At 42.9% G+C, this 24,781-nt stretch overlaps 1 protein-coding gene across 1 annotated transcript in view; it reads right to left on the bottom strand.

The window, feature by feature from the left end:
* Positions 1–24,781, bottom strand: part of NR5A2 (nuclear receptor subfamily 5 group A member 2) — a 138,199-nt gene that overhangs the window by 53,610 nt on the left and 59,808 nt on the right. The window contains exon 6 of the mRNA XM_044267552.1: positions 8,676–8,795. Within this exon, the coding sequence (XP_044123487.1) occupies positions 8,676–8,795 (120 nt within the window). The remainder of the gene's footprint in view (positions 1–8,675; positions 8,796–24,781) is intronic.

Raw genomic sequence — 24,781 nt, 5'->3', positions numbered from 1 at the left:
CCTTTGGTTTCCGTTTCAGAGTATGTGAAAGGGTCAGGACCCAGGCAGCCCGAAACCTGAGCCAGACGCAGAGAGGACAAGCAGCTGGGACATTGGAATACGTGATGACGGTCAGTGTGGCCCCCAAAGGGATGTCTGAACTACCATTCTGCCAGTTCTGTGACATCTTTCTGGTCCGGGAAATTCTTCTTTTTTCAGATTTTTTTAAAGATTTTATTTATTTATTTGACAGAGATCACAAGCAGGCAGAGAGGGAGGAGGAAGGAGGCTCCCTGCCGAGCAGAGAGCCTGACGCGGGGCTCGATCCCAGAACCCTGGGATCATGACCTGAGCCCAAGGCAGCGGCTTAACCCACTGAGCCACCCGGCGCCCCCCCTCCCCGGGAAATTCTTCTTCAAGTGGTGCCTGAGCTCTCAATTCTTTAGCAACTATCCATGCTCTCCCTATCCCCCAGGTCGTGAAAGAAATCCTACCGAGACAAATAGGATCAGTGCGTGAATGACAGCAGGAAGGCCCTGTGGGGTCACAGAGTGGAAGAAAACGGACAGGACAGGAGACCTGGGTCAACACGACCACTTACAGCTGAAGCATCTTGGACAAGTCCTAAGGAGTCCCCATCCCTTGGTGCCCTCATCTTTACATAAAGCAGTTAAGCTAGAGGACAGTAAAGGTGCCTCCCATTTCTGTGATTATCAGGAAATGAGCATACTTGGAATAATACTACCAATTTAAGCCGAGAGTCGGTGGTTGAATGCACTGCAGCTGCAGCATAGAATGTACATAGCACATTTGGTCAAGATCTCGAGTGAAGCCTTCAACCAGGAAAATGCACGAAAATAAACTGCAAATATGCTGGTATTAATATTCTGTAGCATGAAGTTAATGGAGTTTTTTAAGTGCATAGTTCTAACAAGTCTGCAAGAAGTTCAAATGCTAGAAACATCACGCTTGAAAATGTAGTACATTATTCACCAGAACCTCGTTTTTGAAAAAAGACTGGTTCAGTAAAATTTGGTATGTGTGCAGTTCTAACAGGTGTGTAATACTAAGTTCAAGTCCCAGAACTTTATACTTGAAAATACAGTGCACTATACCGGAAATGAACTGCAATTGTTTCATAAGATTCTATTCAGCTAGAGACCTTTAGTGAGATGAACTTCGGGAAATCAATTGGCATTCCAACAACTTTATAGCTATACATTTATTTACATGCTAATTTGAAAGCTCAAACATGCTTATTAAATGGGAGCTCCAATAACATTTCCTTCAAGGATAATTTATCAAATTGCAGGGCTCCGAAGGAGGATGGGTGATTTATTCCTGAAACAGCACACCGATCTGCAACTTCCTTACATTTTATTACAAACGTAATTATATTTTCCTTGTTGAATGCAGAGTTTGTGCTCATTTCAGGAGCAGCTGGCCTTGTCTTTTATGTACTTAGTAAAATTAATTTATTGCTCTCTTACATGTAATCTTTGTGCCATTAAATTCAAGGCAGATATTAAATACTATAAGCTGCTGTCCCCTTTGGATAAGTTTCACTCATCATGAAGGAAGAAACCATTTTAGCTAAATTGCTTTTAGTTCTAATAACTGAAATTTTTGATGACTTGTACATTGTAAGATGCCTGTCATTTTAATATGATACACAATAATAGAAGATAATGAATAAGTTGCCAGTAGACCTTTCCCTTAGGATGATGTTACAGTGGCTGTTAATTAGCTACAATATGCAAATACTAAAAGCAATCCCACTTCAAAGTACTCCATTGTTATTTTATATGTGTATGTAAGTATATATATACAGATAGGTTTTATGTGAGGCGAACGTGATAACCACTACACTACGGAAACTGGATAGGTTTTATGTACATGTATTTTTAAAATACTGGATAGAAACAAATTCTTCTCTTAATTCTAAGATGTTAACGATATAGAATTCATTTTATAATCCAGATGTTATGATAATATTAACACTAATTATTAATGTAAGTTACTAAAATTATTAATAATATTACCAATAATTATTACTCCCTTTTTGCTTAACAAGATTTAACATATGCTTATATAGATGATTATATATCTATGATATACAGATTAAAAAAACATAATGATTTAAAAAACATAATGAATGCATGATAGCTGACCTCAGGTTTAAGTAAGAAATTTGGTGTGAATCACCAAATCCTCATTTCAACACTAGGTTGTGGTGCCCTGGGCTGTTCTTTGCAGTGGGATTCTTTATTATTATTATTATTATTACTATTATTGTTTTAAAGATTTTATTTATTCATTTGAGAAACCTATAGAGACAGAGACGGAGGAAGACAGAGACAGAGAGAGCACAAGCAGGGAGTGGTAGACGGAGAGGGGAAAGCAGCAGAGGGAGACGGAGAAGCAGCCTCCCCACTGAGCAGGGAACTGGACACGGGGCTTGATCCCAGGACCCCAGGATCATGACCTGAGCTGAAGGCAGACACTGAACCTTCACGAAGTGCCCTGCAGTCGAATTCTTTCAATTGCTCTAATTCTCGGTGAACTACAAAGGCACTCAATTCTGCAGACATTTATTTAGTGAACATAATGTGCTAGGTAACTTGTTAGCCATGGGACTTTTGAAAAAGTTGTGCTATTTTATCCAACTTTTTCCTTTCCCTCTTCAAGCTCAAAGCACCGGTTCCCTGGAGATCTCCTTCATTTAAAACCAGTCTAGTCTTTTTCTTCCTTCTCTACTGTTACAAATGTATTTACCGTGAGCTGCGTTCAGGAGGAAAATGCCAGAATATTAGAACAAGGAGCAGGTGGGGCCTTGCATTCTTTAGCCTGTCTAGCAGAGATGCTATAAAGCACTGTGTAGACGCCATATGCATGCTCAGGCTGACACAGAATTGCTACCTGGGTCGCTTGTGTGTGAGGACTACAATCCTGGTGGTACAGATTGAAGCGTATTGAGTATTACTATTTATTAGTCTTAAAATACTCATCATAAACATTTTCATTTGTTCTAGAAGAACTCATCATGGAGCAGCTGAGAAAATTCTGTAAGCAAAGCAGGAAATTTTTTTTTGAATTTTACTTATCTGAGAGAGAGAGAGAGAGAGACCATGCACAAGCAGGGGAGCAGCAGGCAGAGGCAGGGGGAGAAGCAGGCTCCCCAGCGAGGAGCCCCATGCTGTGGGGCTCGATCCCAGGGCCCCTGGATCATGACGTGAACTGAAGGCAGGCACCAAACTGACTGAGCCACCAAGGCGCTCCAAACCTGGAACTTTCTACCGAGTAATTTGGGAGTACCGTATTTCTTCTAGTTGAGGCTGAAAAAGGTGATGGATTTTAGCTAGTTAAAGTTTAGTTAGTTTAGTTCAAGTTTTATCCAGAAATTCCTTGTCACTGCTCCTCTAACCCTGGGAGGATTTGCAGGTGTCTGTCTCAACCTGTGAAGGAGTTTGGTCAAATACAGTCACTTGAAAAATAAGGCACTTCCTTCTAGAAGTGGAATCTGGACAGCTTCACATGCCCATCTGACTCCCTTTGCACTTCCTCCTCTGAACCTTCCTCCCATCTTATCTGAACCCATGTCACACGGCTTACCTGTGAAAGTGCACAGTGCAAAGCCCTCTGCGAAGCTTAGTCATCAGTGTCATTAGACGATAAATTACACCTCTTATCACCAGCGAGGGCTGGACGTTGTCTAATTCCACCCCCCCATTTTTGATTTTCCTTCAATTATCAGGTCTTCGTGAATATTTTTAAATTAAGTGAATCAAGCTGTTTTTCTCCTGTAGGTGAGTGTTAAGCTGCCCATAGGGTTATTTTACACACTTCCTCGGAAGAATGCGGTTTATTTTTTTTTGACCATGATATCAACATCATGACTTGAGGCATCTATCGCTGTTTCAAAGTTCACATTTCTGCACAAATCTGTGGTAGTAGGTCAATGTGTTTTGGTGGCAGAGGAACTCTTTCCTTTAGAAAATTAAGAAAACGCCACATTTAGGAAGAAGTGGGTTAAGCCGCTGCCTTCGGCTCAGGTCATGATCTCAGGGTCCTGGGATCGAGTCCCACATCGGGCTTTCTGCTCAGCAGGGAGCCTGCTTCCCTCTCTCTCTCTCTGCCTGCCTCTCTGTCTACTTGTAATCTCTGTCAAATAAACAAATAAAATCTTTAAAAAAAAAAAAAAAGAAAATTCAATAAAAGCAGTTGATTTAGGGTGGTAACATTATGAGTGATCCCTTTTCTTCTTTCTAGCATTTTCTTAATGCTGAAATAATTTTATATGGTAAATAATAATCACATTAAAATGCTTCTGATGACCTAAATTTATTTTTACAATGTGATAATGCCACACCAAGAAATTTGTAAGTAAAACAAAGACATTTATATATTTAGGCTCCTAAAGAAGGAATGAGTGTCTTGCTTGGAAGTTTCACAGAAGCTGTCATGCACAGAAATTATACACGAAGACTTTGTAGCATCTGTGAGATATACAGAAAAGCAGTATGGTATGTTGGTTAAGAACACAAACTCTTGGGGCGTGGGGGGTTGGGTGAGGCTGGGGGTGGGTATTATGAGGGCACGTATTGCGTGGAGCACTGGTATGGGTGTGGTTTATAAACAATTAATTCTGGAATTCTGGAACACAGAAAAGGGGAAAAAAAAAAAGGAGCACACTCTGGGGCGCCTGGGTGGCTCAGCTGACTGATCATCAACTTCTGATTTCTGCTCAGATCATAATCTCAGGGTCGTGAGATGGAGCCCTGTGTCAGGCTCTGTGCTCAGCAGGGAGTCTGCTGGTCCCTCTCCCTCTGCTCTCCCCTCACTCTTTCTCTGTCTCCTAAATACATAAATAAAATCTTAAAAGAAAAAAAGAAGGGGAAAAAAAAAAAAAAGAACACGAACTTTGGCACCAGACTGCCTAGATCAGAACATTCTACTGCTTTTATTAGTTGTATTTTGACTTTGCATCAACTACTTTACCTCTCTCTGTCTCAGTTACTCATCTGTAAAATGGGGATGCTCTTAATAATGAGGAGTACTTTCTTCACAGGGCTGTTGACCCCCTATCAGCCTCCCGTTCACAGTTTTGATACCCTGAAATTTTCATGTTTGTACTTTACAGAACTATTTCTTGTAATTCCTACTGCAATTTTCTGACACAGATTCCCCTACAATCCCCCCCTGGATAAGTGAAGAAACTGAAACCTGAATGGTAAGGGGAGTTCCCCAAGATGGTATAGCTAGTAAATTTTGGAACAGGAACTCAAACACCAGTCAGTTCAATTCTCAACTAGACTAATGTTTGTTAACACACACACACACACACACACACACACTCAACATTTTCATACCAGACAGCAAACAGCCATGTACTAGTAATAAAAATATACTCTGCCAGGAGCTTGACTGTTATTAGATCATATACTAAAAAAGGGTTAAGTTCCTCTTTTTGCTTTCAACTACCTCCATACATTTTCCTTTTAAAATCATGCTATTAAAAAAAAAAAAAGTGTTCACCCTGGGGGTGCCTGGGTGGCTCAGTCTGTTGGGCGTCCGACTCCTGGTTTCAGCTCAGGTCATGATCTTGGGGTCCTGAGATCAAGTCTCATGCTGGGCTCCACACTCAGCGTGGTCTGCTTGTCCCTCTCCCTCTGCTCCTCTTCCTGCTCTTTTGCTCTTTTATTTATTCAAATAAATAAAATCTTAAAAGAAAAATCAGAATATTGCTCTACTCTTATGCTTCCTATAGTCCTTCCTTTCATCATTATTGTAACAATCGTCCTAAAATTAGCGTACACCAAATAATCTATTATTGTTTTAACAAAAACGTCTAGGTTTTCCCACACTTGCCGTCAGGGAGGTATTTACTGTTCTAAGGAAATTATACACCACATTTTCACCCATCTCTCTGCATCTCAGGGTGGGAAGCAGTACATGCCCACTGCCGTAGAAAGCAACTTCTTAATGCCAGACCAGTACTGGGGTCTCAGCCCCACGACCGGAAATGGGAAGGTGTTAAGAAGACAGAGATGAGATGGTGGGGAAGCGTACTCTGGGTGTTGAGTCCAAGTTAACTTGTTTTAATTCAGCTTGTAGGTCACAATAGGGCAATTCTACTCTGGACCATCAGCTGATACTTTTCAGGCACCTAACATCTTCAGCACTAAATAGGCGCTATATAGATGTAAAAATCTGTCTATGACTCCACGTTAAAATATCTTCCTCATTCTGTTGCAAAGGTCACACGCTTTCCAAGGGTCTTCCTTCATAGCACTTCTTTTGCTTTAAGAAATTGCAGGCTGGGGCACCTGGGTGACTATCGGGGTCGGGGGAGGTTAAGCTTTCCAACTGTTGACAGAGGCTCAGGTCTTGATCTCAGGGTCAGAAGACCTAGCCTGCTTACCATTCCCTCCCTCCCACCCCTCCCCCCCAAGAAAGAACGAAAGAAACTGCCAGAGCATCTCTCTACTTCCTAACTGAATGCTACCCAATTCATGAACCACTTAATAAAGCCAATAAAATCTTTAAGAAAAATATATAAGAAATTGCAGGAAGCCCAGAGATAGATTCAAAATGTTTAGCCTATTCCACAATAGAAAATACAAGCTTTGTTCCATAATTTTCACAAATTAAGAGCATTTGGTTATAATGAATCATTACAAAGGTCTGCATTGATTGGATGCAAAGGGGTAGGGGAGGTCTTTGACAGAAAGGGGACTCACTTCAGGAGGGCAGAGGAGGGAGCTAGAAGACTCTGGGGGGCAGGAAAGGTGAGAGGGGAAGAACTAGCTCTTCGCCAGGGAGTTCTGTATTCTGTTTTGAGGGCAAAACATGAAGCAGCAGTAATTGATCCTTAAGATGATAAATACCATCTATTTCTGACTGTTCTTGGTTTTGAAAATCAGAGACAAGAAATGCACTTTCTCTACTTTTTAAATGGTAATTACCTTTACCCAGGGGCAGCACTTAAGGCAAAATGAAATGTGAAATAAGGAGTATTTCTAAAGAGCAAGAATGGCAATGCTTTGAGAAAGAACAGTACAAACCCATTTGATTTCTGAAACTCAGAAGGAAATGAAATCAAATTAATTTGTGGGCTGAGGTTCCTTCTAATGCAGTTCCTCGTTGGGTAGGGATGGGAGGGGGAAACGGGGAAGGGGGTGGAGAGAGGGCTGGAGGCCTACCCAGTGATTAAACTCTAGAAATGGGTACATTTCCTCCAAAACCTTGGGTCCCCGGACAAAAATGTTAAACACAAATTTAAAAGTCCAGAAAGTCAAGCCCATGAGACTTTATCTGCTCGCCTAGAAGGCTTTTCTCACGAGATGTACAGAAAGCAAGGACCAGATAGTGATGGAGATGGTTGAATTGATCCAATTTGCAAAAACTCTGAAATAGTGCTTGCCTTTAATTTGATTGGGAAAAGGTGATTTATTAATAATACAGCAAATGGCGTGGAGACAGCCTTTCATTTTCAAATATGCACTGCTGTGGTTTCACAGCACATAAACATTTATGGCTGCATGTAAAAGATCACGGGGCCTGGGCAACGAAGTCCGGAAGCACTGCGGAACGCTGCAGCGAGGCCTGAATAGGAATGACCCAATGGACTTAGGGAATCACTGTGTTCCATGCATTTATTTTAATAACACATCAGTTACTGAAGGAAGGCTAAGCAGACTGGGAGGGACATGCCAAAATCCTATAAAGTTGGACTTAGTCCATTAAGTACTTTCTGTTCCCCAGATATCGGTGAAGCCAACAATCTCGCCTCCTTTGAGTCTTTGCTGAACATCACCTTCTCATTAAAGACCAAACCCAACCACTCGTACTGAACACAGCAATCCTTGGGTCGGGATGCCACGTACCCCCTGGATACGTGTGCATTCCCCTTTGCGTAGCACGTCCTCTTCTCTCCTTTCTTCTTTTATTCAAACAGCACGTTGACCTCTAATACATCATACGTTTCTTCTCATATACATAAATGTTACATGAAGATTCATTATGGTCAGCTTCTCCCTGCTACAATGTCAAGCGTCATGAGGACAGGGTCTCTAATGCATGCCACTGTCCTCCACTAGTGGCTGGGACGCTGTCGGATGTCCAATAAATATCTGTTGACCCACCGAGTATCTATTCAGAAAGGAGTAGGGACGAACAGTAATTTTTTCCATCTTCCTTTGGAATGACGGTAGCTCCTAAAAACTGAACTCCTGTCCCTTTTCCCTTGCATGCCTTTATGCCAATATTTATGTATGATGTCTGAATCAGTCTCTTCCACCACTATGATGCCAAAACAGTAAGGATTCTGCAAGGTATAAGCTTTTTTTTAATAACTGACAAAACAAGTGTGTAGATGAATGCAGAAATCCGAGGAAAGATGGCTGGGTACTCATCATTAATTCTGATTTAGCAGTTGTTTTGAGCCTTCAAAGCACAACTTCCAATCCCAGCAGAGTGAAAGCAGCAGAATGTCTGTGATTATGTTTGCTTTTACAAGTTTAACCGTAATCATCAGTGTAGGGACAGAGTGCACCAAGTCAGCTTTTCTAAATTATTTGCAGCCAATCTTTTCCTTTCAAAGCACCAGAGTGCTTCTGACCTAGTTAAATTCCTGCCATTCTGAACATGCTTAATAAAAAGACATTTTTGGGGGGGTGGGGGGTCTCTATACTCACTTGTTGCCCAGTAACCAGGAAGATGGATCCTTCCTTTCCGTGTACCACTTGTCGGTAAATGTGGTCGAGAATTAAGAGCTCACTCCAGCAATTCTGAAGCAGCTTCATTTGGTCATCAACCTGTAAAATAGAAAAAAAAAATTGACACTGTTAGTCTCTACATTTTTTATTTTCATTTAATTTTCTACATAAGAGAACTCACTATAAGCTAGAGGTCTCCCTCCACCAATGGCCGCCATGGTGCAAATGCTCAGAACTTACATCGCTGCTCCTAAAAATCATTATTTTCATCTGGACAAATACTTTTTATGGCCACATATGAATACTTAAGAGTAGTATTTATAATCAATGAGCTGCTAGGAAAAGGCCCTCCATTAGATCGTTCTGTCTAATGCTCACAGAGCTATTAGAGTTTGCTCGTGGGAGGTCCAGGTGCCTCACACTGCCCTCAGCAGACCCCATTAGAATGACCCCAAATAGCCTGTGTTTATGTATCTAGAGTTTACTACATTGACACAAAGCTAAAATAGTACACTGATAGTAGCAAGCTGCCAAACTGAGAAGATTTCTTTAAAAGATAATTAGCATGGGGAAACTGGGTGGCTCACTGGGTTGAACCTCTGCCTTCAGCTCAGGTCATGATCTCAGGGTCCTGGGATCGAGCCCCGCATCGGGCTCTCTGCTCAGCGGGGAGACTGCTTCCCCCCACCCCCGCCTGCCTCTCTGCCTACTTGTGATCTCTCTGTCAAACAAATTTAAAAAAAAAAAAAAAAAAAGACAATTAGCATGCCAGCACAAAGGACTTTGGAAGAGAGAGAGACACTGCCATTATCTGGGATCCGGATTAACTGGAAGTCCAAACTGTGCCCGAGTTTGAACAGAACAATGACCAATCATGGTCTTGAGACTCATTTACATTTGCTTTATGATCTGGACAATTTTCCTAGAAACTCTCTGAACTTCGGCTTCTGTAATTGGAAAATGAACCAAGAACATTGCCTCCCTCATAGGACTGCCACGTGGATTAAAATGAAAGATGCTGAATCCCAGTGGGCATTTTATTCTTCTTTCATCTTGTCCTCCAGGAGACAGCATTCTTCAGTGACAAAACCATCCTTATTTCACGTACAGTTCACAAACCCACCTACGGTCTGCAGTCAAATGCTCTACCACTGAGCTATATCCCCTCTCCCACCTACGGTCTGAATGCGAAGACCATACTGATCCACTGCAATGGCTACCTGTAACAGCAGGATCTTCCTTTTGTAATATCTACCAGCCAAAGATCCAATTTTTCCGAATGTGGTGGCCATATTTAGACTATACACTATGTATTTATAAAAGTAACACCTGACATTGATATGTTCCGTAGTAGTTTTGCAGAGTTTTTGTGTATTGCTTTGGATTTAGTTGATAGAATATGCCTTTGAAGCTACCCAAACTGGTATCATTATATTCAATTTAGAAATGAGATAATAGGGCTCAGAGAGGTTAAATGATATTCCTGAACAATTTTCTCTCTGTCAAGCTCTAGGCTGTCTCCAAATTACATCAAGAGGTGCTAGAATCTTCTAACTGAAGATAATTTGACTTACTTTTAACAAAGTCATTTTTAAGTAGCCATTCAAAGGAACTGCAGATAGCTGGCTGATTCTTAGGAAGTGTCCACTCACACATTCATTAGTACTGATGTGAGCTTGTGCTGAACTTTATTTGCATGAGTCTAGGATACAGTGAACACAGTCAAGGGCACACTGAACCCAAGGTACAGAGTCGGACTGAAGACTCAGTTCTATACTTTCCAGCGTTGAAAGCTTAGTCAAACTACTTTATTCTCTAAGACTTACTTTCTCACCTAAAAATATAGGAGATTCTTTTTGTGAGGATGAAACATGACACAAATGAAGAAATGACAGACAGAGAGCTCACACCTGATGGACCTCATGATTCTGTGGAGGAGAAAAGTTACAGTGTGTAGCACTGTAACTACACAAAACTATAACCAGGCTCTGGTCAGGGAAACCTATCCCCAAGCATCTCCACCACAAGTATGTGGAACCACTTAGTCTGTTCTGACCAAGAATTTCATTCCTGGGTGCCTGGGTGGCTCAGCTGGGTCAGGGGCCGACTCTTGGTTTTTGCTCAGTTCGTCATCTCATGCGTTGTGGGATCAATCCCTGAGTCAGGCTCTGCGCTCGGTGCAAGTCTGCTTGAAGATTCTCTCCCTCTTCTCCCTCACCCCCGCTCCTACTCTCTGTCTCTGTAAAATAAATGAAGGGCCCCTGGGCGGCTCTGATGAAGTCTCTGCCTTCGGCTCAAGTCATGATCCCAGGGTCCTGGGGCTGAGGCCAGTGTTGGGCTCCCTGCTCAGCAGGGAGTCTGCTTCTCCTCCTCCCTCTGCTTCTCCCCCATGCTCCTGCTCTCTATTTCTCTCAAGTAAGTAAATAAATAAAATCTTCCTTTAAAATAAGAAAATAAATGAATAAGTCTTAAAAAAAAAAGAAAGAACTTCCTTCATCCTAGTGAATAGGTATTATTAAGAGCTGATTATTTGGCAGGTTATGAGTACCAGACCTGGGATATAATGGTGAGTAGGACAAACGCAGTGCCTACCTTGTGAAAATGAGTCTCAGGGTGGACAATATCCACCCAAACATGACGTCATGGTTTAGTGACAGGAGGAGGTCACATTCTTCTCTACCTGAGCATCTCCAGTGTTGTGTGCTATGGCAAGTCAGCTTCTGGGCGGCGGCTGATGCAGACCCCTCCCTAACTGTTCTTCACAAACTATTGTCACAAGGATCTGTGGCCAAATGTCCCAGAACTATACATGTTGTAGCATCCAGGGGACATTCCAGGAACTGTCTCTCCAGATGCTTCTGGAGATTTCAAAATAAGGTGTACTATGCTCTCCTGGGTTTTGTTATACTCTCATTTCCACAAAATCATGCTCAGCATCTTATTTCAAATTTATCAGTCTGTGATGACAATTTGGTTCCATCCACGGCATGTTTTATGGTTTTGGGGGCTGTGTGTGTATGTGAGAGACAGCGAGCGAGCTATGAAGCTTTAGTTATTTATCACTCTTTTCAGGGGAACCTAAAATACTCCCCCCTGAGATTGTCTCCCCAGAACAACTGTTACACATGCTAATGTTGCACATTAATTTCAAAATGGGTGGGGGAACAGAGATCCCTCAAAGTGCATATATTGCTCCCATTTTTGGAAAGATGAAAAGAGCCAAGGGGTTATCTGCTGGCCACACAGAAAGAGAGAAAAGGGAGTGAAGATGAAAAGAAGCAGAAGTTTGGGAACTTTCTCTTCAAGGGCTTTTTCCTCTTCATCTGCAGATGATGGTCCCTTACTTTCATACGTAACAGGACCGAAATACTATAGTCAACAGTTCTCTAGCATCAAACCGTGTTCCAGTTGTAAGACAATCTGACTTCTCCAGGCCTTCTTTTCTTTGGGGATATTGAAGACACACTTCCAGGTGTCTCATGTTCAGAAAAAGAATGAGGTATATCGTTTTCAGATCTTATGCCTAACTCTGTGTGTGTGTGTAGATGTGTGTGTGTGTGTGTGTGTGTGTGTGAGAGAGAGAGAGAGAGAGAGAGAGAGAAAGAGAGCGCATGCCAGCCAATGGCCAAGGAAGAAATGAAAGTTTTGCTCTGATGCATCCTCTGTAAGTTTCTTACTAAGGGGCTGGATATTTTTTCATCCCCACTTCCGACCACTGCTGCCTACGTCCAGAGGCAGTAAGAAATCAGGTTTTTAAAACCTGCGATTTCCTGAACTCTGCTGTTTCAGAAATTACAAGAACAGGTGAACATGTCTATTTCCCATAATGAGCACTTCACTTTTGCTTTTCTTTTTTGTACTGTTCAAGTCATCATGTCTTCCTTTGTGTCTAACATAGGATCTTTGCTCTGCCTGTTTTCCCCAAGTACCATAACTGCTTGTTCATCTGTCCGCCCTCCTTGAGGATAGGGGCGAAACCTGCGGCTGGAGCTCCCACGGTGCCGCCCAGAGCACCCAGCCAAAAAAAAAAAAAAAAGATGCATTTTATAAATGCTTGTTCAGAGAAAAAACAAATGACTGAATTAGCTTCTGCAAGGTTTCTGCTTGGCACCTACATATCTTTGGTACCTAGCCCACAAGATAAGCTTGCTTGCTTGTCCTTCCATGTTTGTGGAATTAAACAACCAACTTTACCCCACAATAAACACCCCGAGAATCTGCCTCGGACCCTTCCTACGTGCGCTGGCAGGTCCGGACCCAAGGCTGCCCCTTCGTAAGGACTTCTTGACTGATTGTAATTTTAACACTCCTCCTGAGCCATTGATTTCCTTGTTTTAACACTCTCTGAGGGGGCTTCCCATACCAACATTCCATTTCATTATTTTCCATAATTGATTATGTAGTATTTCATGTTATCTGGAAATTGGTGAGTATGCAGCTTCACGATGCTTCGGGTGACAGAGTTTTTATGCAGCTCTGTGAATAAAAGCACGGGGTAAATTTGATGACCAACATGATCCTTATCTCTAGATAAGAAAACCTGCCAGTTTGAAGGTATTTTTCCTTTGGAAAACAGTTATAGGTGAATTGGGGGGTGGAGAAGAGGGGAAAAATAATCCACTGCTTCTGAGTAAATTCTCCAGGCACCAATATTTCAATAAACAACTTAGGGTGGCATCTGGGGAGCCCAAAAGGGGGACTGAATGAGTGTAATAACTCCCATTATATATCAAAACCTCTGGCTAGTTAGCCTACCACCTCATATAATCCTGTTATCAGCTGCAATAAAAGGAAGGACTTATCTCAGAAACCGAGTTACTCATCACAGAAACTATTTACACGGACTTACCGAGGAGTGTGTAAAGGAGTACAGGACACACATTGTTAATGAACCACACTTCCCACAACCCAGAACGTTAATCATTAGAGACACATGCTTTCTCATAAAAACAGTGAATTCGGGCACATGATGAGAGAAAGAAAAATGGGTAGAACCTCCTCGAGCCGGTCCTTAACTTTTCGGAGCCGTTTTGGTGTCCCCTCCCCTTGACCTTTTAAGAGTCTGGCAACCACGCCGTGATTCCACTTTCCCTCTGGCAGGCGGATGTGATAGCTGACATCACGGATCATTGTGGTTACACTTTAAGAAAGATATTTTAAGGAACACATTCTGCTGACACGGACTGGCAACTTAGAAGTGGACAGGAGCCCATTTCTTACTTCTGATCATTCAATCTGGGTGTTCTAGGCCTCCTTAGAAACTGGGTGGAGGGAGAACGGAAGTGACTAGGACACAGTCCCTCCCTTGGAGGAACTCACAGTCCGCGGAGGAGACAGAAGTCTGCTGTTGTAATTCCCCGCGCAGCAGAGGCTGGAGACCACTCTACCCGGCTTCACCTCCCGGGGGGGTCATAGAAACTTCTGAGAAGACGGTACTTAAATGCAGAACTCAACCTTGTAGGATCACTCACGGAACTCAGTAGCATCTATGAGAACTCTTGGAACCAAGTATTTAAAAATGATGTGAGGATTCTTCACAATCATGACAAATAAAATCCACCTTTTCTCCCCCCCCACCACTTTCTAGCAAAAAGAAAAAAAAAAAAAAACAACCCATGAAATGGACGTCCATTTTTTTGAGGCTTCCTTTTGGGACCAAGGTGGCATTTATAAAGAGGTCTTCGGAAGCAGGGAGAGAAAAATCAAAATCAAGACAAATCTAAGTCAACTTTACACATCTGAGTGAGAACCTGCTCTGGGCAAGGCAGACACACGATGACTCGCATCCTGCACTGTTTTTGTCAAGAACGCTGCAGATACCTGCGGCCGCTGTCATAAAGTGCTACAAAGTCCAAGAAAAAAAATGATTTCACATTAACAACGATTAAACAAGCACGAAAAACAATACTGTACAAGAGAAATAACAGCCAGTAAAACTCCCCTGTCAATTGTGGCAATGGCCCAGAGATTTATGACCAGGGGTTCTTCCCTGGTCGGAGGTACTGAAGGCCAGGGAACTGAACTCGTCTGGCCCTGCTCTATGTTTCTCCAGACGGGCAACAAAGAATTGTTTCCCCCCGCCTGCAACCTAACTCCTCAGGTGACGGACGCTGGAGGCAGAGGGCATTCACTGTAGGCTATCTGCCCCTTGTTTCCAAATGTGTATGTATGTATGACTGTGTATATGGTGTCTGCTGATCCTTCAGCCTGGGGAGGCCTGGGGTGGCCACAGAAAGAGGAATTAAATTGAGGTCAATCAACGGCTGCCATACAGCTGATACCCTTAATCTCCAGGAACCGGGGTCACCTCCGTCCTGCCCCAAACTTCCACATCACTGCTGGTGAGCGAAAGAGTGGATTGTGGTTGTGAATTGAGTAAGATCGCTGTCAGCACAGGGAGAGGACAGAGAATACAGAAAATACAGAAAATTCAACACTGAATCCAGAGTCACTCAGCAGGGCAGCCAGACGCCCCAAACCAAGGAACCTCAAAGGCAACCTGTCTGTAACCCAGGATCCAGCACCAGCCACTCACAGCCATGATGAGTCGCCAGGAACAGGCTCAACAAATCTGCTAGTTAAGAAGTCGGAGAACGGTGTGGTTTGGATCAGCGGTCTTCTACCAAAAATGTTTTAATTTCTTGGGACACCTGGGTGGCTCCGTTGGTTAAGCATCTGCATTTGCCTCAGGTCATGATCCCACATCCTGGGATCGAGACCCATGCTGGGCTCCCTGCTCAGCAAGGAGTCTGCTTCTTCCTTTCACTCATTCCCCCACACTCTCTTGGTCTCAAATAAATAAAATCTTTAAAAAGGCGGGGGTGGGGGGGAAGGAAGGGATAGACTGAAAGAGAGCAGGAGACACAGGAAGGCGGAAGAGGAGGGCCCAGCAGACTCCCTACTGAGCAGGGAGAAATCTGGATGCAGGGCTCCATCCCAGGACTCTGGGATCATGACCTGAGCTGAAGGCAGATACTTTACTGACTGAGCCACCCTTGGAGCCCACATGTAGTAATATTTTATACAAAGGTGTGCTAGTATCAATGTGAGTTTTTTCATTTATATAAATGTGAGGTGATTACATATGTGGGAGACCTCATTGAGGTTTGGAGGGAACACTGCACACTGTAGGTACATGTTACATGTCACTTGGATTATATTATCAAAGACAACACAATGGAATTTGGCCCATTTCTTCTGCATGAAACAGTAGCTACAGTCTCAGAATTTGTCAAACCAAAGGACAAAGTTTCCCAGCTTTTATCTCTCCTGCTTTTTAAATTTTATTTATTTCTTTGAGAGTCAGCGAGAGAGAGAGCATGAGCAGGGGAAAGGGCAAAGGGGGAGGGAGAGGGAGGGAATTCCAAGCAGACTCCCCAATGACCATGGAACCCACTTGGGACTCAATTCCATGACCCAAAGATCAGGACCTGAGCTGAAAACAAGAGTCGGAGGTTCAACCAACTGAGCCACCCAGGGGCCCCTTTCACCCCTCTTATCCACACTTCAAAAAGCTTCTTGTTGAAATATCAATCCCTTCTAAGCTAGTAAGTTCATCATACTGGGGGGTTGAACAGGAATGTGTACACAGCAATGTGAGTAGCCTTCCGTGTTTAAGTTTTCATATGCATCGGGGGCACCTGGGTGGCTCAGTGGTTAAGCCGCTGCCTTCGGCTCAGGTCATGATCTCAGGGTCCTGGGATCGAGTCCCGCATCGGGCTCTCTGCTCAGCAGGGAGCCTGCTTCCCTCTCTCTCTCTGCCTGCCTCTCTGCCTGCTTGTGATCTCTCTCTGTCAAATAAATAAATAAAATCTTTGTCATTTTTAATGGTCTCTTTTCAAAGGTCTTTCACATATATTAAGAAATAAAATTTGTTTTTTTTTTAAAAGTTAAGTAAATAAATAAATAAATAAAATCTTTAAAAAAAAAAAAGTTTTCATATGCGTCCACATAGAATTGATGTGGTCTGATGAAGGTGGACACAAAATGGTAATGACTATTTTCCCTTTTGCTTTACAGAATATAATCACACTCCGTTGCTTTGAAGTCAAAGCATGTACATATCTAAAGAGAGATGGGGGAAAGGGAGTTTCCGTCAGTCACAGAAACGGTGCCTCTGTCGATACTTCCCCTAAGAGTTGCTTGGACATGACAAGTCAGCATGACGGGCTGATGATGCTTCCACGCGGCCGTTGCCCTTTCTAGTCCCCCTTTGCCCTTTCTAGTTCTGTCTCCTTCACTTTTGCGAAGTGAAGGAGACAGAACTAGAATAGCTATGAACGTCATGGCCAACCCAGCCCCAGGTTGTGTGTGACCAGTATTACAAAGGATGGTCTGGATGAGGGCAGGGTTAAGAGAGGAGTCACTTTTCTTGTCGGATTATGGACCTGTCCCCCTCAACAATAAATTAAACAACATATGGTCGGGTGTTACTGAGACCTGACTGAACATAAGCCCTTATCCTCAAGAAACTTACAGATGAACTGAGCAAATAAGATGTATCCATGCCAAGTACTGAGTGTATAAGGTAGCATATAAAGTGTTCAACTCGGTGGAACCAGTAAGTTGAAAATGAGTATCTATATATAGAAATACTTATCTAGGGGCACCTGGGTGGCTCAGTGAGTTAAAGCCTCTGCCTTCAGCTCAGGTCATGATCCCAGGGTCCTGGGATGGAGCCCCACATCCGGCTCTCTGCTCAGCAGGGAGCCTGCTTCCGCCTCTCTCTCTGCCTGTCTCTCTGCCTACTTGAGATCTCTGTCAAATAAATAAATAAAATCATAAGGAAAAAAGAAAGAAAGACTTTTCTCTCTATATATTTATATATATAAATACTGTGTGTATATCTTAGATATAGAGCTAAGTTATACATTATATTTAATAAATATATTTATAATTCATTATAAATATAGTAACTCATAATATATTTAATAAACATGATATATTTATTTATTATAACTGAGTTATTTTATAGGCATAAGTCTAAAATGCCATATCCTTAAAATATTTGAAGCAGTTTATATGTACACATATTCATGCGTACATATGAGATACAAGGGAAAAAAAGGTAGAATAACAAGCTGAAGCCAAGACTAGGCTCAGTCCCTAAAATCAGTTGCATAAGGATTGGTTTAGTTACCGGAAATGGACCACAGTCTGGTTCCTTGAGGCAGAGCACCATTATTAACACGACTGCTAGTATGCATGCGATAAAATCAGTTACTCGCAAAATACCCTATCTTTGTACTGGACTCCTGAGAGAAATTTCTCTGTGAGTTTTCCAAGGAGAATTCTAGAAGATGCAGTAAGTGAGGCTCCGGCCATATCCTCCAGTACACAGAGTATTTACCTCCACAGAGGGTGTTCCTTTTAAAGCTCCATTTGAAGTTCCTTTTTTTTTTAAAGATTTTATTTATTTATTTGACAGAGAAATCACAAGTAGATGGAGAGGCAGGCAGAGAGAGAGAGGGAAGCAGGCTCCCTGCTGAGCAGAGAGCCCGATGCGGGCCTTGATCCCAGGACCCTGAGATCATGACCTGAGCTGAAGGCAGCGGCTTAACCCACTGAGCCACCCAGGCACCCCTGAAGTTCCTTTTAAATGGCAATGTTAGGAGGCCACAAGATAATGTGGTCCTGGAGCTCAAATTTCTGATGGTCTGTTTTCCAAATATAAACTGCAATAATACAGAAAGGGAGAAAATGTACATATTTTAGGTCCTTTCATTAACAGCAGAGTTCAGGACCATCAGACACTGTAACGGAAATGTATGGGGCTGTGCAGCTCAGAAACGTGGGTTCCTATCTTGGCGCTCCAGCCATGTAACTTTGGGCAAAGAATTCAAACTCCTTAAACCTCAGCTGCTGTCACAGCTGTTCTTCTTGTTAAATGATACAAATGTAAGTGTGCCCACCTCAGGGGTACCAAGATGGTTCAGTGGGTTGAGCCTCCGCCTTTAGTTCAGGTCCTGATCTCAGGGTCCTGGGATTGAGCCCCATATGGGGCTCTCTGCGCAGCAGGGAGCCTGCTTCCCCCTCTCTGCCTACTTGTGACCTCTCCTTCTGTCAAATAAATAAATAAAATATTTTTTAAAAAAAAAGGTGTGCCCAGCTCAGTGACTGGCACATGGCAGACATCCAGATAAGGGTAGTTAAACCTGATTCTTTCTTTTTTTTTTTTTTAAAGATTTTATTTATTTATTTGACAGAGAGAGATCACAAGTAGGCAGAGAGGCAGGCAGAGAGAGAGAGAGATGAGGAAGCAGGCTCCCTGCTGAGCAGAGAGCCCGATGCGGGACTCGATCCCAGGACTCTGAGATCATGACCTGAGCTGAAGGCAGCGGCTTAACCCACTGAGCCACCCAGGCGCCCTAAACCTGTTTCTTAATACAAAAAAGTTGGAGGCTTGGGTGGCTAAGTTGGTTGGGCAACTTCCTTTGGCTCAGGTCCTAATCCTGGAGTCCCACAGGCTCCCTGCTCAGCAAGGGATCTGCTTCTCCCTCTGACCACCCTGCTCATGCTCGCATTCTCTCTTTCTCTCTCTCTCTCTCAAATAAATAAATAAATAAAATCTTTAAGAAAACACAAAAAAGGCAAAATAAAGGAGATGCAAACTGAAGTACAAAGAACAAATTTCAGGTGATGGAAAAGGCTGATGAAGGAGCAAAGAAAAAGATTTTAAGGCAGATTAATGTGAAATGTTTTCCAGTGCTTTCTCTTGCTGGGTCTTGTTTCATTTATGACCATTACCTGTTTCCTGTTCTCTAGCTTAGAAATCTCCTCTGTATAATTAAGGCAATGTTCCTCCCATGTCCGACCCGGCAGATGTATTTCAAGCAATGAAGACAAAACCCTTGAAGGATGAATATATTTTCTGTTAGTTTGGCTGGAATGTCCAGAAAGCACTTGTGAATATGATTATCATTTTCAGAATATTCGCGTTCTTCATTTTCCAGACATTGCCTTAAAGGCAACAATACCAGCAGCCACAGGACTCCAGGTGGGCAGTGGGCCCGTTACCTGGACATCAGTGACTAAAACATAAATTAAGGATCGTTTTGGTTGCCTTGCAACTTGGGAACTGGGCACAGAGTGGAAGTCCTTGGAATACCAGTGTGGAGAAGAAAGGGAGATGAGGATATTCTAATGAACATGCTCCATGACCCTTAAGGTCTTAATGTGACTTCTTCTGTTTGTAGACTGCATTTCGAAGCCAGAAAAGGAGTTGTCAGAGGCTAAAATGTCCTTGGGTCCTTTTTGGCTGGCTGTTTCAATCAGGCAGTTGGCCAAAGAAAGGAGGAAAGAACCCAAGTGGCCTAAACCTCACTCACCAAAAATACAACTGAAATTAGGGCAGAGGCCAAGGAGAGGTCCCTAAGGTCCATCCAGTGATGGGAATTCACTGGGCACAAAGGCTCCTGGGAGAATTCCTCTGCCCAGCTCCCCAGAGACATATGGACAAGGTACTCTGTGCATGCAATTTACATTCTCCCTTCAGGTCACAGAGCTAAGTGTGAGGGCAATCCACGCCTTCAGAGATACCCAGAAATGGATTCACAGGAAATGGTAACAATTGAGGAAAGAACTCCCAGAGTCAAAGGGTCAGTCCCAAGGGTGGGATGGTTATTTCTAGGTAGCCCAAATAATTTCTGATTTGTGAAAAATCCCTCAATAGGGTATACTGGGAAATATTCATTCCAGTGCTCATAATTCTTATCTAATTTCCTGTCTGGGGCACTGTGAACGGCATCCGCTTGCACTGTCCGAATTGAGGGTACCCCCATACTGGTACTTCCTGCATCACACCCTGGTCCTGGGAGGACAGTAGGTGTTTAGTTAATAGTTGCTTGATCAGGGATGAAAGGACCTAGCAACCACTTGTAGTTCAACTACCTTGTTTTATAGAAGAGAAAACCCAGGCTGGGAGTGGGGGGGCTGTGATTTATATAAGGGTTACTTGGGTGCCAGAAATAGAGTGGGAACCCAGGTATCCTGAATCCTAGCCCAGTGCACTACGACTATGCCTTCTTCTATGGGAATAAAAAACCTTATTTTTTTCCTCTGGATTCTTTTTTTTTTAAATATAACCCTGTCTCAGTTTCTTTCTTGCAAGGAGAGAAATTAATGGTGATTTAGTTCCTTTATTTCAAAGGTAAAGAAGTTTGTGATTTGAAAAATAAAGGCTTCCAAAAACACAAAAGACACAGATAACAAATGACAGAACCTTGGAATTATTTCAGACATAAAATCTAGACAGATTTGGGGGCAAGACTATGAAGGTGACTTGGATGGGAGATGAACTAAGACCGGGCATTTACTTAATTCCAAAGAGGTCTGTTTTCTGCCCCAACTTAAAGAAGAACGAGGTTGGGCGCCTGGGTGGCTCAGTGGTTAAGCCCCTGCCTTCGGCTCAGGTCATGATCTCAGGGTCCTGGGATCGAGTCCCGCATCGGGCTCTCTGCTCAGCAGGGAGCCTGCTTCCCTCTCTCTCTCTGCCTGCCTCTCCATCTACTTGTGATTTCTGTCAAATAAATAAATAAAATCTTTAAAAAAAAAAAATAAATAAAAAAAATAAAAAAAATAAAGAAGAACGAGGTTCCTCTGGGTAAACTAGAATCAAGATGGAGAAGGAACCGAGAGAAACAAGATTACATGCTCTTCATTATTTTTGAAACTCCACAAAGTATTTTACGATATGATAGATTAGATTTTTCTCTCAAAGTATTTAGGCAAATATTAACTTAATTTGATCCTGAGGCCTTTTCCTAGTGGCCCACAAATAACTTTATCAGGATGTGTCCATTTGGTCACAATAGAATGAGTGGCGATCTGCCAGCCATTTGTGGAAACTACCTTCCCCCAGCTGTGCCTGCTGGAGCCACATTTGGGACCACCTCTCCTCAAAAACCTTTGGCCCTATACCTCTGCACAGTGGTACACCTGGCTTCTCAGTGTCGGTGTGCGTCAGTGAAAAGGCTGGGTGGCCCTTTTTGGCCTAGCTCCAGTCCCAGGAGACCCAAAGGTCATCACGTAGCTCCTGGTTGCCTGTGCCCTTTTCTACAACTGCCTGAAGCTTGGCAGCGTGCAGTACAGGACTTCTGAGTCTCCCTGAAGAGCACATACCTAAAAACAAGGAACATTACTATCATAGAAACACTACTCGCCAATACTGTACAGCACAAATTTTGACCAATTTTTTGGTTCTCCAGATCAGGCCATGTAAAACGGGTAAACATCTGGGGCACCTGGATGTGGCTCATTTGGTTGAGTACCTGACTCTTGGTTTTAACTCAGGTCATGGTCTCATGGATCGCGGGATCAATCCTCACATGGGATTCAGGACACTCAATGGGCAGTCTGCTTGGGGAGTCTCTCTCTCTCTGCCCCTCCCCAAACTATCTCACACCTGTGTGGGTCCCCTCTCTCTCTCAAATAAATGGATAAATCTTCAAAAAATAAACAAAAGGGGTAAATATCCTACACAAGCTGCCAAGGAAATTATTCTGGAATCAAAATCATGTAACCTAGATTTTTAGCAGTAACATATCTAGCTCTATTGCATTGGTGTATGAAGTGGGTGTACCTTTTACTGCTACTTTCATATTCTTTCTATTCCAGGTTCACAGAGAAAAACAGGTGGGCTATGATGCTGCACTGCCCTCTTCCCACCCACCCAACAGACACCCCCCCACCAAACATCCCTAAGACAGATGGACTGCGCTTTTACATCTGTCCTCACGAGGCCAGGACTCTCTAGATCAGTCCCAAGCCAATCCTTTATGTCTTCAATATTTCTAGGTAGTGTTTCCTTAATTCACTCTTAGTAAACTCTGTAATTCTGGGATTTTTATCTGAATATAATGATGAAAGTTAGCAAATTGAGATCTGAGAGAAATTTATACCTAGCACAGCTATCCTGACCAATGGATTGGGAAGTTCCTGCCAAGATGACTGAGCTGTGAAATCAAGGGACCAAATTCCATGGTGCTCATTATTCTCATTGTAAAATGGGAGGAAAACCTTTTGGACTAAAGAACTGCTTCTCTAATGGAGGTTCCAAAGTGAGGATGGAGATGCATGCACCCTCAAAAGAGAGAGAATGAGAGAACCCTATTCATCTCCATTGTCTCTGGGATTCACACAGTAGAAGTTAAACTGCAACGCAAGCAAAATTAATTTACTAAATTGAGTACCAAGTACGGATCACACAGCAAGGGGACATCATTATTTATTGATATCTATAGCAAGAAATGATTTACATTTTCCGCATACAACACTGTTCTCTGAGAGAGTATTCTTTGGAGAAAGAAGAACTGTTATCTGCTCGTACAGAGCATTCTTGCCCAGTCAAGGACATGCTGTGTCTATGGAGTGAGCCTGTTGACTATTCTGTTGTAGGAAGCTGGTTGATTCGTATCAAACAAGTATCTCAGCAACTCATGAAGTCAATTTTTTAACTGAACAGGGCAACAGTTTCCAGATTGTATGGACAGACAAAGGCCTAGACATGGGTTATTACAAGACATCAATCACACAACAGTTCTATCCTCACATAGCTGATCATACAGTTAGTGCTGTATCACATTTAGTATTAAGACAGCCGTATTATGGTGTGGGTAGAGCCCTGATAATGGGAATAATAAAAATGTAGCAAGAGGAGCGTAAGTTTTCTCAATTAGTTCATCACGTGTCCTTCTCTTAATGATGTTGGCCATTACACACAAGTGAGAAAGCAAAGGGTTTCCAGGTCCAACGTGCACTGTTTTCCTATAATTTCTTTATGACCAATTAGGACCTTTCCCTAACCAAAAAATATTTTAAAAATCTTTCTTGACTATAATTCAGAACCTAGGGGCACCTGGGTGGCTCAGTCATTAAGCATCTGCCTTCAGCTCAGGTCATGATTCCAGGGTCCTGGGATCGAGTCCCTCATTTGGCTCCGTGCTCAGCAGGGAGTCTGCTTCTCACCCCCCCCCCCGCTTGTGTTCCCTCTTTCACTGTGTCTCTGTCAAATAAATAAATAAAATCTTAAAATAAATAAGCCTTTAAATAAATAAATAAGTAAAAGAACTTGGAAGATACGAAATAATCAACGTAACTCCTTCATAGGATATTCCTAAACTATCCCACCCATGGGGATCTAGCCAGGTGCTCAAGGTTAGCTGAATATTTGCAGTACTAAGTTCTCTAAGGCCCCATTCACCTTTGTCTATACGGCCTGCTCATTTCTCACTCGCAGCCTGAACATGGCATGTCCAGAGGCCCATCGATGTCCCATTGCTATTTCACTGCTCAAAAGGGGGGTAAAACTGCAGCCTCTCCCTTACTGGGACCACCTGTCTTCAGAAAGGTGGGGGGACACAGAGGTAGAGCCTGAGATGGGTCATCTTATCAAGATCTAAAGAGGTTATTTTTCATGTGAAAATGGTTGTATTTTCACATTCAAAGTGGTACTTCATTGGTATAAATTTTGGAGATACCCATCCAAAGAAGGCAATCTAATTCCATTTCGCAAAAGTCTGGCCTAAATGTTCTTGCCTCAGACTCAAGCTTCACTCTTTCAAGGCAAAAACATGGTTTGAAAATAAGGAAAATAGGGGTGCCCGGATGGCTCAGTGGGTTGGGGCCTCTGCCTTCGGCTCAGGTCATGATCCCAGGGTCCTAGGATCGAGCCCTGCATCAGGCTCTCTGCTCAACAGGGAGCCTGCTTCCTCCTCCTCTCTCTCTCTGCCTGCCTCTCTGCCTACGTATGTGATCTCTGTCTCTGTCAAATAAATAAAATCTTTAAAAAAAGGAAGAAGAAGAAGAAAAATGAAGTCTAGTGGAAGTCCACAGAGTGCAAAGCCAACTCTCATTGCTGCACAGGAGCCCTGTGCTGGGGGCTGGAAGGGATTCAAGGATGAAAGGGAAAACACTTCTCAAGGAGCTTATAAACAAGTGTAATGAATACCATGAGGCCGGGAGCCACGGAGGCCGTGGTTTTCCCCATGCCCACCCCCATGGTTTCTCTTGGAAACCATGGCTAGGCACTGGAGGACTCTGAGCGTGCCTCTGTCCAGTCTCGATCTGGAATCTGTAGATTTTTTTTT

Source organism: Neovison vison, chromosome 10 (assembly GCF_020171115.1).
Source record: "Neovison vison isolate M4711 chromosome 10, ASM_NN_V1, whole genome shotgun sequence".
Lineage (NCBI taxonomy): Eukaryota > Metazoa > Chordata > Mammalia > Carnivora > Mustelidae > Neogale > Neogale vison.
Note: the sequence above shows the minus strand (reverse complement) of the source record. Positions and strands in the feature narration are given on the sequence as shown.